General features: G+C 44.3%; 1 protein-coding gene across 2 annotated transcripts; it reads right to left on the bottom strand.

Moving 5' to 3' along the window:
• Positions 1 to 1,339: 1,339 nt before the first annotated feature.
• cmasa (cytidine monophosphate N-acetylneuraminic acid synthetase a) lies at positions 1,340 to 14,823 on the bottom strand (the record flags this gene model as incomplete). Of its 2 annotated transcripts, none has more annotated exons than XM_080851428.1 (8): positions 1,340 to 1,554; positions 4,759 to 4,924; positions 7,532 to 7,703; positions 8,982 to 9,076; positions 11,861 to 11,994; positions 13,108 to 13,263; positions 14,339 to 14,481; positions 14,654 to 14,823. In XM_080851428.1, 8 exons carry the CDS (start codon positions 14,821 to 14,823, stop codon positions 1,340 to 1,342), a joined length of 1,251 nt encoding a protein of 416 aa, XP_080707554.1. The 2 variants fall into 2 exon arrangements, with proteins under 2 accessions (XP_080707554.1, XP_080707555.1); XM_080851429.1 differs by having other exon boundaries at positions 1,408 to 1,571.
• Between the last annotated feature and the right edge of the window lie 987 nt (positions 14,824 to 15,810).

Genomic DNA, 15,810 nt, shown 5'->3' with positions numbered 1-15,810 from the left:
CATAGTAGACTTTTAAGTTTGTGTGTGTGTGTGTGTGTGGTTGTGTGTGTGCGTTGATTTGCAGCTATGTACTGAATTAAAAAAAAATCAATGTTGAATAACAACTTGTTAAAAAATAAAACCGTACATTGACCAGCATCTCTGGCATTGTTTCACACAGAGTTTTGGTGAAGTTATGATAAAAATGAATTTATTGAATAACCTACACACTTATTTTGATGATGCATGCTTACAGCAACCCGGCAAGCAAAGTTCCTTCTTCATTACACCCGTGTTTTTTAATCACACTGAGACTCCTACTAGCATATTTTCAGATGTAGATATAAATATTATCAGAAGGGTCCTAAGTAAGATCCCAAGAAATACAATAACACCAAGAAAATCAAGGGCAAAACAGAATTCATCAATCAATCCCAGTTTTACATACTCATGTTTGTGATGTGTGAGTGTGAGTGTGAGTGTGAGTGTGAGTGTGAGTGTGTGTGTGTGTGGCCATCTGCCATTCACCATCAGCTATATCATGTATCCCGTAGATGGCTGCACTAACCTTTTGCAAATATTTTCTTATTATTTACACTAATCTAGCCAGACGCATGTATGTCTCTGTGTAAATCAATGGGACACAGAAATCATGACACATGCTACAAATTAAGTCAAGAAATTATAATAATAATAATAATAATAATAACAATATTCCCCCTCCCCAACATTCCAAAGCCAACATTCCAAACGTAAAGGTAGTTTGACTTGAGTGTGTGGAACAGTAGTGATTCTCATTGCACAATTATGATCCGAATCCCAAAGAACCGAAGGATAACAGGTCACGGCAACGTACCGTTTTGTCTTTGGATAAACACAACAAACGCTGATACAGTTACTAAACATGTTACCACACAGACTAGCAGGGACGTGCACAGGAGTGGGCTAAGGTTGCTCGGGCAACTGTCCGTTTGCCCTCCTCGACTGAAGTTGCCCCTCCGAAGGAAATATAAATATTTGCGATCAGGGGACGGGGGCGTGGCAGCAGCGGTTAGTGAGAGTTTAAAATGATATTGGCAAAATTTGCGATCAGTTGACGGGGACGTGGCAGCGGCGGTTAGTGAGAGTTTAAAATGATATTGGCAAAATTTGCGATCAGTTGACGGGGACGTGGCAGCGGCGGTGACAAAAATTAACGTGTTGCCCCCTCCCCCCCCCCCCCCCCTCTCTGCTCTAGAAGGTGTCACGTCATAAAAGCCCCCCCCCCCCCCCTCTCTGCACTAGAAGGTGTTGCGTGTGATAAACACCCCCTTTCTGCTCTAGAAGGTGTCTCGTGATAAAAGCCCCCCCCCCCTCTGATCTAGAAGGTGTCGCGGTGAATGCGGTCCTGCTCCATCTGGGACTTGGCCTTCTTCTTGAGCAGGAGGATGTGTTCGGCGAACTCACGGAGCGCTCCACGTCCGGCGGCGCTGTGGCAGGTGTACTTGGCAGCGTTGAGCGACACCAAGGGGGCATCCAGCGGTACTGCACTCAGGCCAGCCAGGTTCAGACAGGGCACATCTGGTTCATCGTTACCTGGGTAACAGACAACACTACACATCAAAACTCCACTGCCCCCTGGAGGACTGGAGGAGTACTCCACACACCCTCAATGAGTCAGACACAACAAACTACACATCAAACTACACATCACACACTACACATCACACATCACACTACACATCAAACTTTCTCCACAGGCACACTGTAGTTGACTGAAGAACGAAACACTGTCATGGTTCTAGAACTATGTGCCCGTGTACAGCCTCCATCAAACTGGAACACTGTCATGGTTCTAGAACTATGTGCCCGTGTACAGCCTCCATCATACTGGAACACTGTCATGGTTCTAGAACTATGTGCCCGTGTACAGCCTCCATCATACTGGAACACTGTCATGGTTCTAGAACTATGTGCCCGTGTACAGCCTCCATCATACTGGAACACTGTCATGGTTCTAGAACTATGTGCCCGTGTACAGCCTCCATCATACTGGAACACTAGCCCCTTATACATGCGTCAATGTAAAGCGGTTACATTGCGCCTACCACGATAGAAACTCGCGAGCGTGTTACAATTGCCTCATGTATAAGGGGTCTAGATGTAAACCGTTAGTTTTTCCGCCGATCGTCTGAGCCTTTCGAGAGAGGTGGTTTACCACGTTAATTCGTCTTACAAAAGGGCGTGTCAAATCAGGCCGATGTGTCATGGGGGAGGCCGTGCGTGACTGGGGGGAGACGGTGACAGGAGGCTAGAAAGTTCACTCCATCATCTCTTTGAAATTCCTTATTCCATGAGTGGTAGGCTACAATGACTGGCTGTTTTAAAATATAACTAATAGCCTAACGAAACAAAATAACCCAGGAAGTTTCATCTTCGACGTTAAGGCTTCTTCCAATACTGACAGCTGACTCATAGCTTGCAGGTTTGCGGGAGACGCGACATTTGAGGGATGTCACTTAATTTAAACCTTTTTTGCTTCCGTTAGTGTGTGTGTGTGTGTGTGTGATAGAGACAGAGAGGACTCAGTAAAACATCAGAAAACACCGTGTCTCGTAAGCCTTAAACTATCAATCACCCCCACAATGAAATATGCCATTACAGTCGCGACAAACTTCTTGGCATTGTGGTGCGCCCAAAACGCAAGCTATAAACGTAGCCATCCTAATGTAACCAAAATATACCTCTGCTGATATGCCTAACCTTCGTTCTATTTAGAATTTGTCTTAGCACTATGCAGGAATAAAATAGCATCTACAGTGTCAGGATTCAGGCGCTCTCGCCTGGCTTCTACAACGCGCCCTGCTGCACTGAAGGAGCGCTCACTCGCAGCACCTGTTGCTGGAACGCATATCATTCGTTTTGCAAGGTGCTGTAGTCGTGGGAACGACTGGCCTGGTTTCTCCCAAAAGGAAAGTAGATTTTCCTCTGCTGATCCCGCGTCTGTATGGAAGTTTGTAGAGAGATTGCCGGGGAGTAAAATGCTCCCTTTCCGTTACGTCTGCTGCTGGCTAGTAATACAGACAGCCGGAAAGGTTAATAAACGGAATGAAATAGCTACACATTACACACGCTATGTTTTAATAAAAGCCACGGTACTCACATACTGGTTAACACTGTTTGTTACAGCACATAAATGTTTGTCGCTACATCCAAACTGCGTCACCGTTGTCCCTCCCTGTGCTCCAGCCGCACCATTTTGCTTGCAATGTGAATCATTTAATTGAAATATGCTTATTGGCATTTGTTGCACCTTAATCATTTTCTACAAACATGATATGCTATGTATGGTGTAGTAGACTGAGACTCTATTCACTACTGCACAAAAACTAGACACGTTTGAAAAACTAGACGTTTGCAATGAAGTAGGTTAACTTTCGCCAATATCTCCGTAAGGGAGATGGGTTATGTGCTCAAATTTCCTGGGATCAAAGAAGACGTCAGTATTCATGTGCAAACTAAAAATCACGTCTCAGGATTGCTGCGCATGCAAGTTATTTCGGGTGTCTCAACTGTAACTAATACCACTGTCATATAATTATGAGTCCAGTAAAAGACGGAGCAAACACAGTTTTCTACCGTTGTTGAAACACATCCACGCGTAGACTCGTTTTCTTTCCATCCGAGAGTGGTTATTCAAAGAAAATATTAAGCACTATATGCTGATAGAAAGAAGGGAACTTTAAGCCACTACACTGCCTGTGCCCGATGCGGATCCACGTTGATGTTGTTAGTAAACAAACCAGGTGGGAGCACATCTCCGTGGTCTTTGCGCATGCCCGAGGCAATGTAACCGCTTTACATTTTGCACATGTATACAGGTAACGACAAGAGCCGTTTCCCTTGAAAATCTTCACACCTACACGCGAATACGATACGATAAACTGATCTGATCTCAGTGGCACATGTATAAGGCCCTTATGTCATGGTTCTAGAACTATGTGGCGGTGTACAGCCTCCATCATACTGGAACACTGTCATGGTTCTAGAACTATGTGCCCGTGTACAGCCTCCATCATACTGGAACACTGTCATGGTTCTAGAACTATGTGCCCGTGTACAGCCTCCATCATACTGGAACACTGTCATGGTTCTAGAACTATGTGCCCGTGTACAGCCTCCATCATACTGGAACACGGTCATGGTTCTAGAACTATGTGCCCTTGTACAGCCTCCATCATACTGGAACACTGTCATGGTTCTAGAATCATCAAAGTGCTGTGTACTAATTTCTTTGTAAATAAAGGAGCTAATTTAGTGATAATTTAGCTGGTTTAGTGATTCATACAATCCATAGCCCTCCAGCAGTGATATACACACCAAACAATACTTACAGTCAGTGTCAAGAGTATACTTGATATGTGAGGTAAAAGCAATCCTTTCTCTACAGTTAATTGATTTAGTCTATTTTAGTCTGAACTGTTTGACAGGAGGGTGAGCATGCAGGACGGTCCTTAACCATATACACAACACACACACACACACACTCACACTCACACTCACACTCACACTCACACTCACAGAGACACAGACACAGAGACACAGAGACACAGACACAGAGACACAGAGACACAGAGACACAGACACAGACACAGACACAGACACACACAGACACACACACAGACACAGACACAGACACAGACACAGACACAAACACAGACACACAGACACAGACACAGACACACACACACACACTCACACTCACACTCACACTCACACTCACACACACACACTCCTTACCCATATAGGCCACCTCCTTCCACACCAGCCCCCTGTCCTTCCTCAGCCTCTCCACCTCCGCCAGCTTCTCCTCCACGTCGTGTCTGATCTCACAGCCGACCTGCTTGGACAGCTTCTCTCCCATCGCCTTGGGGATAGGGTTGTCACGGGAGGACAGGACGATCACCTGGAGATGGAGATGGAGATGGGAAGAGAGGAGAAGAGCGATACGGTTAAATTAGATTATCTTACATTTGACTGAAGTTTAAGGTTATTGAGCAATACGGTTAAATTAGATTATCTTACATTTGACTAAAGTTTAAGGTTATTGAGCAGCATTTGAGCATAGAAAACAAAGCCAATGAAACAGTTAGTGCAACGATTACATTACATCGTCTTCAGATTTAAGTTTTATGTCATTGTGGAGCATTTGAACACACACACTCTTACACACACACACACACACACACAAGCAAAGGCAATGAAGTTTCGCATCTAACCAAGGCCTGTGTTCACAAAGCATTTTATCTTACCACTAGGAGTAATCCTATATCGCACTTAGTAAGATGTTAAACTAAAAGTTTTCATGTAAATCATATTCACAAAGAGAGTTAGGATTCCTTTTCACTGCTTCCTAGTTCTCCCAGACATAGCTGCTACTTTTAACAATAAGGGCCTTACTATTTATATAGTGAAGTACTTATAGTCAAAACAAGTAGGAGCCCAACGCTTCGCAGCAAAAGACTGCAGGGCGAGTGTATAAATATTTCTTAGGGCTTAGGAAAGGTGTAAAAATATATATGCATTATTTTGTCTGGCTTTATATCCAATTCCCCAAGAAACTTTGAATGGAAAATCAAAGGGTCAATCTTACAGAAAGGGGCTCTTAATGGAGTCTACATGAGAACCTCCTTCATGTGCTCAACCAGATCACATGCTACGTCACCCCATGACCCCCCCTAAAGATGTCTCTCACACACACACACACACACACACACACACACGACCCCCCTTAAGATGTCTCTACTACCACCCCCCCCCACCTCATGTGCTCAACCAGATCACATGCTACATCACCCCATGACCCCCCCTAAAGATGCCTCTCTCTCACACACACACACACACACACACACTCACACACACACAAACACACTCACACACACACACACACACACACACACAGGGGCGGCCTTTCCTACAGGCGGGTTAGGCGGCCGCCTAGAGCGCCATCTAGAGGGGGAGCGCCAAATAATGCGCCCGAAAGAAGAAAAAAACCCACAATAATAATTTCCTTTTTTTCCCCCGGACGCATACATTGGCGCCCCTTCTATATCTCCAACCAATATTTTGACATTAAGAACTAAATCTAACATTAGGGTATATGAGCCAAAAATCAAAAACGGAGGGGTATGTTCTTCATTGGTATTGAGAGAACGGCGTGCATGATAAGACGGGCCGGATTACAGAACACACCAAAATACTCTCTTTACCGTTGTAAAGACAGGTGAAATTAATGGTGTTGTAACCTCTCGAGGTGCAGGTATATGTACTTATGATGTACAATACACATTAAGGGTTGATACAATATGTTATCATGAAAACATTAATGAACACAGTATTTCAGAGATCAAACTACTTTTGGAGAAACAGTGTATAATGAGCAGATAGACAACACGTGGGAACAAATTAATACAACTTCTTCAGGGGGTTATCAAACATTATTGTGAATGACGAACATTAACATGGATTTATGGGAACAGCCGCTCAACAGCGCCTCGTCTGCTGCAACTAATTACAAAACCAACTTCCTCCAACAATGTCACGTAGGCCTATGCGCAAATTAACTTGTTCTTTTAACGACATTGAAGCGAAAAAGTAAATTTCGCCACAAAGCTAAATTTAACAAATAATGAGAATACATACTGTAACGTGCCGACATAGTCGCCCCATAATGCCTTGCGGCGGGCGCATCATTTTCTATGTGTGATGATGAACTAACGATGTACCTGTTCCTTACTGTTCTTATTGCATGTCGCTGTACTGTGTTGGGACTGAGTTTATACAGGTGCGTGACGGTAACACAGTCTATTTGCTGCGATCGTTGTTGTGTTTATGTGAAATAATTGCAGTCTTACAAGGCAAAATAGCGTTTGAAAGTTTTCCGTTTTCGTGGGGGGGGGGGGGGCGCGGCGCCAGGAGTGAAGCTCGCCTAGAGCGCCAAATGTGCTAGGGCCGCCCCTGCACACACACACGCCCCCCCTTAAGATGTCTCTACTACCACCCCCCATCCCCCCACCCCCACCTCATGTGCTCAACCAGATCACATGCTTTATCATCCCATGACCCCCCCCCCCCCTAAAGATGTCTCTCACACACACCCCACCACCCCACGTCCTCTACAGTGTCTGTGAACATATATAGGTTATGTAAATAAACATGTTCACCTGTCATAATGATACATTAAAAAAACACCAACATAGTGTTTCCAAATGCTCAGGCATATTCCATGTATCTATGCGATTTAGTTTTTAAAACATGTGAAAATGCAGAGAAACATTTCCAATCCTACACTCTTCCATGGCTATAATCCAAATTCCTTTCTGAGAAAGGCAGTGATGTGTGGTGGGGACAGACAGACAGACAGACAGACAGACAGACAGACAGACAGACACTCACTCACTCACTCACACACTCACTCACTCACTCACTCACACACTCACTCACGCACACGCACACGCACACGCACACGCACACGCACACGCACACGCACACGCACACGCACACACACACACACCTCCACTCCTTCCTTCTTCAGCATGCGTATCCCCATGCTGTCTCTGGTGTTGAGGGAGACCATCTCCAGGCCGTCAGCAGACATATAGATCTGGCCGTCGGTCAGGCAGCCCGACAAGTTACACAGCAGCAGCCGAACCACCTCAGGCTTGTCCTTGCCGAAGTAGCCATACCTACAGACACACACACACACACACACACACACACACACACACACACATATTTATATACAGTATATGTGTTTATTTACAGTGCCTTGCATAAGTATTCACCCCATTGGATGTGTTACCCTTTTAATGTTTTTATAAATCCATCATGATCAATATAAGTTGGCTTTTTTTTTGACAAAATAATTACAATTAAATTCAATAAAAATATGTAATGTAAAATAAGTGATTGCATAAGTATTCACACCTTTCAAGTCAGTATTCAGTAGATGCACATTTGGCTGCAATCACAGCACTGAGTCTGTGTGGATAAGTCTTAATCAGGCTTGCACATCTGGACACTGCAATTGTATTCCATTCTTCTTTGCTAACAGCTCAAGCTCTGTCAGGTTGCGTGGGGATCGGGCCTTTTCAAGTCAAGCCACAAATTCTCTATTGGATTTAGGTCTGGACTTTGACTCAGCCACTCCAGAACATTCACCTGGTTGTCTTTACACCTTTTCTGTGTAGCTGTTTCTGTGTGCTTTAAACGCTGTGTGCTTTAAACATAACATATTTTTATTTAATTTACATTACTGAGCAGAAATCTGTTTTCACTTTGACATTTAAGAAAAAGAAACTGACCATTTTTTAACTTAGTTTGACCTTGATTGATTTATAAAAGCAATAAAAGGGTAAAACAAGGGGGTGAATACTTATGCAAGGCACTGTATACAGTACATCCATCCATACATACATACATAAGTGTTCTTACTTCTACTCACCTAAGCACTACACCCTAAATGAGTGTTCTTAGTTCTACTCACCTGAGCACTACACCCTAAATGAGTGTTCTTAGTTCTACTCACCTGAGCACTGCACCCTAAATGAGTGTTCTTACTCTACACACCTGAGCACTGCACCCTAAATGAGTGTTCTTACTCTACACACCTGAGCACTGCACCCTAAATGAGTGTTCTTACTTCTACTCTGACTGACGTCTACACACATCAGCACTGCACCCTAAATGAGTGTTCTTACTTCTACTCTAAGAACTACTCACCTGAGCACTGCACCATAAATGAGTACTCTTACTTCTCCTCAATTGAGCACTGCACCTTAAATAAGTACTCTTAGTTCTCCTCACCTGAGCACTGCACCTTAAATGAGTTCTCTTACCTGAGCACTGCACCTTAAATGAGTACCCTTACTTCTCCTCACCTGAGCACTGCACCTTAAATGAGTACTCTTACTTCTCCTCACCTGAGCACTGCACCCTAAATGAGTACTCTTAGTTCTCCTCACCTGAGCACTCTCTGTTCGGCCACGGGCCAGTCGATATCAACATCGATGTCAACGCTGTACTCCGCCCCCATCTCAAAGTAGGCCACCTTCCCACCCTGCAACAACAGCCACGGATCAATATGTATATGATTACATATATACATAGTAAAAACATAACACTGACACAAAAATACACCATTCATTGTTCATGATTCATCATGCACTTATTTGGTCTCTCGTCACATTTTAGGGAACTAATTTTCACAGATCTGACTTCCCCTCATGTTTGCTTTAGTAGTTTGTTAGCCTTACGTGCTGCGCAGCTGTCCATCTGTTTACACTTGGTACCACGGGGCAAACACGCGATTATTCATTAACATACAACTGCTTTACTTACACTCAATGTACAACATACAACTGCTTTACTTACACTCAATGTAAACATACAACTGCTTTACTTACACTCAATGTAAACATACAACTGCTTTACTTACACTCAATGTAAACATACAACTGCTTTACTTACACTCAATGTTAACATACAACTGCTTTACTTACACTCAATGTTAACATACATTCTTGCATTTTCTTGCAAGTTCATAGTACAATCACTATTTCTAAACACAACAGAATTGGTGATTCATATTATTTTAATTTTGGAATGGTCAACCATTGAGGGAAAACATCAGTTTTGTTGGGACTGAATAGAACGGACAACTACTGAGACTATTCTTTCAAATTGCGTTCAGATCCCAAGAATTTATCTTTTATCAATAGCTATCTGCATTAAACAGGCAAAGGAGAAAATAAATATCCTTCACAGTCCACTAGATGGCATTGAAGAGCCTTTTTAAAAATAGCTTAGCCTTTTTGAAAGCCTTTTCAATTCAAATAATAATACCAAAAAAATATTCATAATACATAGGGCCAAACGGAATCATGATCCTAGACTGGTGACTTAAATTAAGTGGTGACATGCTTGGAGATTCACACTCGTACAGCTACCCACCTGCCCCTGGTCAGGAGCCTCTAACTGCCCCTGGTCAGGAGCCTCTAACTGCCCCTGGTCAAGAGCCTCTAACTGCCCCTGGTCAAGAGCCTCTAACTGCCCCTGGTCAGGAGCCTCTAACTGCCCCTGGTCAGGAGCCTCTAACTGCCCCTGGTTAAGAGCCTCCAACTGCCCCTGGTCAAGAGCCTCTAACTGCCCCTGGTCAAGAGCCTCTAACTGCCCCTGGTCAAGAGCCTCTAACTGCCCCTGGTCAGGAGCCTCTAACTGCCCCTGGTTAAGAGCCTCCAACTGCCCCTGGTCAAGAGCCTCTGATGTATATAATTACCAAACACTGTTAATGACTTAAGAATATAATAATCAAGTGCCCTGTATTATTAATGACCTTATATGAATCATGTGCTTATGTAAGCAGGAACATGGCTTTTCTGTGTTTCTGCGTGTGTGTCACTTAGAATATTAGCTGCCACTTAGTCTGCATATGTACAAGAGCATGTTTAGACCAGAGGTGATAAGCTTCTTCCGACCTTGCATAACTTCCATCCATGCCTCGACGTCAGAGATCCACCACGTAGGTTATCCCTACTGAACGCTAAACTTCTGTCTACATAAACCTTGTGCGGTGTGTGTTTCAGGGCTTCACTTTCAGCCTTGTGCTGGGAGTGAGCCTGATTGCAATTGTTGTTGTTTGTCTAATAAATATACTTATATGTAGCTCCGGAGTCCTGAGGTAACTAGGGTGAATTTTCACCTATCAGCCTCTACCTGAAGGATGCCCTTCTCAATCAGATCTCTAGAATGAGCCTCTCTACCTGAAGGATCCAATCAGATCTCTGGAGGTGATGTAGAATAAGCCTATCTACCTGTAGGATCCAATCAGATCTCTAGAATAAGCCTATCTACCTATAGGATCCAATCAGATGCCTGGAGGTGATTTAGAATTAGTCTCTCTACCTGTAGGATCCAATCAGATCCCTGGAGGTGATTTAGAATAAGCCTCTCTACCTGTAAGATCCAATCAGATCTCTAGAATAGGCCTATCTACCTATAGGATCCAATCAGATGCCTGGAGGTGATTTAGAATGAGCCTCTACCTGAAGGATCCAATCAGATCTCTGGAGGTGATGTAAGCCTCTCTACCTGTAGGATCCAATCAGATCCCTGGAGGTGATTTAGAATGAGTCTCTACCTGTAGGATCCAATCAGATCCCTGGAGGTGATGTAGAATGGGTCTCTGTTACGGGCCTGGTTGTTGTTGTTGTGTTGTGTTCACTGTTTGTCTTCCCTACAGATGCCACCGGCCACACCCCTCTCTCTCTCTCTCATACTGCAACTGCTTACCTGGCGGCAGGTCAAGCACTTTGCTCTCCACTTACCTTTTCCCCTATACTTTAATATATATATATGTATACTGGTTAACTTCAGGTATATGTGTCTGTGTTCTCCTTATGTTGCTTCCCAAGAGCCGGGTCGCAACAGTCTCTCTACCTGTAGGATGCCCTTCTCAATCAGATCTCTGGAGGTGATGTAGAATGAGTCTCTCTACCTGTAGGATGCCCTTCTCAATCAGATCCCTGGAGGTGATGTAGAATGAGTCTCTGTACCTGTAGGATGCCCTTCTCAATCAGATCCCTGGAGGTGATGTAGAATGAGTCTCTGTACCTGTAGGATGCCCTTCTCAATCAGATCTCTGGAGGTGATGTAGAATGAGTCTCTCTACCTGTAGGATGCCCTTCTCAATCAGATCTCTGGAGGTGATGTAGAATGAGTCTCTCTACCTGTAGGATGCCCTTCTCAATCAGATCTCTGGAGGTGATGTAGAATGAGTCTCTGTACCTGTAGGATGCCCTTCTCAATCAGATCTCTGGAGGTGATGTAGAATGAGTCTCTGTACCTGTAGGATGCCCTTCTCAATCAGATCTCTGGAGGTGATGTAGAATGAGCCGTTCTCACACAGCTCCCCATCCCAGTCCTGCCGACGGGGCCTTCGGTTGGGGTCCAGGTTCAGGGGCTCCGTTGAAACGCTCACTGTGAAATACACAAAGCCGTCAGTGTTTCAAGGCTGCAGGTAATGCAATGTTATGTTTGGGTGAGCTCATTGGTGACAGGGTCGCACTGTGCCCTCGACCCTGGGAAGAACAGACATCCTTGAAAGACAAGAGGCTCAGTCATGGCCCTAGAATGACTGAGATGTTTAACATTTATGGCGTCAGCATTAGATAAACTTCTATCTATATACACCTTGTGCGATGTGTTTAATATGGCTTCTCTCTCGTCTGCTGCAGGCTGGGAGTAAGCCTAGGCTCCTTCTCCCTCTTATAGAGGGCACGTGCTTCTCTCTGACCTGCCAGGACGTGGGTGAGTCCAACAGGCTTGTTGTTGTTGTCTGATAAATATACTTAAATGCAACTCCGGAGTCCTGAGGTAACTTGAGTGAATTTTCACCTAACATACGTGCTAGACTCCGGACAGGTAAAAAGGTTGCACTTGGTGGATAAAAGCGTAACTGTTGGGTAACAGCTATCAGAAATGTTGGTGCCTGTGCGTTTTTGATGCCAGGTAAAGAGAATTAGAACTACCTTGATCAGATTGAGAGTTGTTGAATTTTTTTTTAGATGATTTATATCACCAACTGTGTGCTCCCAGTCAGAGAAGGAACACAAAGGTGTTTTTTCAGGCCTCTCAGATCCCATCTTTAAGATATGATTGGACAAGAAGCCTTGATACATCTTGAGCTGACTGTGAACTGAACAGGGAGTATTTTGCTCTATGATGACTTCCACATTGGTCAAAACAACAGCAGCAGGCGGCAGGCAGCAGTCAGGTATAGTAAGCTATGATTGGTCCTTTGTCACGTATTAGTGGCATTTTTACGTTTAAATGTAGTCATTTAGCAGACGCTTTCATCCAAAGCGACTTACAAGGATATATACACATTTTACATGTTACACTGATGGCACACTGCACATCAGGAGCAATTAGGGATTCAGTGTCTTGCTCAAGGACGCTTCGACAGGGAATCAAACCTCGAATAGCAACCTTCTGATTACTAAACACTTATCTACCTCCTGTACCACTGTTGCCCCACTACTCAATGTGTCTTCATAAAATAAATAAAGTTTATTCTTCTTTGACCTTTACCTCCTTTTTTGACCTCTTGCCAGCGGAAGTGATGTCGACGGACGACGGAAAAGACCGACTGGAATCCTTCCTCTGTGATCTTCCCCAGCGCCTGCTTCAGATGATGGGGGTGCAGACAGGGAGCAGTAGCCTGGATGTTGCAGATGATGTCCACTCCTATACAAGGGAACAACCACAGCTTGTCAAGGCAAATGTATTTATAAAGCACATTTAAAAACTGCTCACAGTGACCAAAGTGCTGTTCAAGTAAGTTTGCACAAACAAGGAATTTGACTTGGTAAAGTGGCCCTCAGTGTGCTTACACAAAATATACATTACAACACAATACAAAACAAACAGTGCAGCGAAAAGTATATACAAGGCGGAATGGCTATATACAGTGTTGTGTTACACAACAATAATGTTAACAAGAAGTGGAGTGCAAGAAGTGCAGGGATAAATATGTATGCTACAGTGGGTTAGCTGTTCAGTAGTGAGACGGCAAGGTTTTTTTTGTGTCTGGAGGTTTTTGTGAACAGTGATCTGCAGCATCTACCAGAGGGGAGGCGTTTGAATAGGTTGTGTCTGGGGTGTGAGGGGGTCTGCAGTGATTTTTCCTGCCCATTTCCTGACTCTGGAGGTGTACAGGTCTTGGATGGTGGGCATGTTGGCACCGATGATCTTTCCTGCAGACCTGACTGTCCGCTGGAGTCTATTCCTATCCAGTTTGAACAGAAACACCTCTAACAGAAAGCAAATATACAAATTATCAGGGGGATCCAAATGCTATGGAATAAAAGTAGGTTTTGAGCCTGGACTTGAAGGAGTCAATAGAAGGGGCTAATCTTATAGAAAGGGGGATGCTGTTCCACAGTCTAGGGGGCTACAACAGCAACTGTGCTCACCATGTGCTGTCTAACTCGCTAGATCTACCTTTGCAAAGATGGCTAGTCGCAACAAGGACACATAAGACTGAAATGATCCACCAGGTAGCAAATAAAACATGGGGTTATTTCTGTGAAGACACAAGAGGTGTATTAATGAAACTGAAGCGGAGAGGTTCAGTAACCACTAACCAGGGACAAGGCATCCTGACATGTATTGCCAGAACTTGGCATAGTTTGACGAAAGACCAACTATCCCTGTATTAGGCGAAACCGACAGGCTACATTACCTGATTACCTTGAGTATCAGGGACTTGTGTGAAACCATTTAGAAGGTATTTAAAAAAAACCTGGGTTTGCAAACTCACCTGGGTTTAGTCTAACGAACTCCTGAATGGTCTCCAAGGAGCTGGATGAGTCTCTGGACACCTCTGGGCTCCTACGGTGTACTTGAGCACCCCAAGCCTTCGCCACTTTCTCAATGTCATCATGGTCAGTGGAAACCCAAATGCTAGATGTGCAGACGAGTGAAATAGCACCGTTATCCTCAAACTTGTAGTAAAAGCAGCCTCGTGGGATACATCTTAACACGACAACATTGAATCATTCACTGAATTGAAACATACACGCTCATTAAAATGGCATCAGTGTATTGAGTAATAGATTGCTTCCTGATATTGTACCTGTCAAACAATTCCGAATCAACGGCGGCCCGGAGCACCCAACCAATGAGGGGAACGCCGGCGAGCATTTTTATGTTCTTCAGGGGTATTCCTTTGCTGCCTCCTCTTGCAAGAATCAGTGCTGCGACGCGTGGTTTGCCAGCACGGTCTTTCGCTTTTTTGGTATCCATAGCTTCACCTCCCGAGAGAGGGCGTTTCTTTGCAGTTGCCACTCTGGCGGAATGAGAGCAACGTTATGACCAAGTGGACGCGGCGCTGGCACGAACCAAACGAGACTGTATACTCTATGTATACACTACTGTCTGCACTGTACAAAGCTACAGTCTAGAATGAATACACTCCGCTAACTAACGCGCCGTTCATTTGTTAGTAACAGTTTACGGAGCACACCGAAAAAGCTAAAGTTGCTTTCTTCCAGAAGAACGCTACTCCGCTGTGGGCACCAGGATGTTCATTCATCGTAAAAGCCAATCAGCAACTGCGAGAACCAGGCAACATCCGGGTTGGACAACCAGTCACGTCTTGGTCACAAGCCACTCCTACACCCACTAGTCATCGCTTCAATACAAGATGCTCGGTCGAGAACCTTGTTTTGACTATGATGTTAAACACTTCCGGCGTCAGCATTAGATACATCTAAGTTTATAAACCTTGTGGTTTGTGAGTGAGCCCGATTGCAATTGTTCTTGTTGAATGAAGTATACTGATTGACAACTACGGAGTCCTGAAGTAACTTGAGGGTAGAGGGTGAACTTTCACCTATCACCCTTAAGGAAGGACAAGGACTTCAGGATGGGTTAAAGTCAGAAGGCAATTTTCATCGGCGACCTCATCCGCATGAGTGGTGTGTGTCCTGTGTCGCCGCCAAATGCACGTGTGTGGTGTTGTGTGTGGTGCTGTGCGACAATAAAAAAATAACTTTAACTTTGACACAGACTGCCGCCTTTGAGGTATATGCAGTATTGTGAGATCTTCATTCCCACATATTTTAGCTGATAGTACTTTTCACCGCCTCTTATCTCAGGTCGTATCAAAGTGTCATTATGTTCCTTATGCCCCCACCCCCATGACTATAGGCCGCTGAAACATCTGCTCACAGCTGGATCCTCTATTTAGCATCTTCCCCTGTGAACCCCCATTGTGGAAATGGAAATGGA

The sequence above is a fragment of the Sprattus sprattus genome, assembly GCF_963457725.1.
Source record: "Sprattus sprattus genome assembly, chromosome: 14".
Lineage (NCBI taxonomy): Eukaryota > Metazoa > Chordata > Actinopteri > Clupeiformes > Clupeidae > Sprattus > Sprattus sprattus.
Note: the sequence above shows the minus strand (reverse complement) of the source record. Positions and strands in the feature narration are given on the sequence as shown.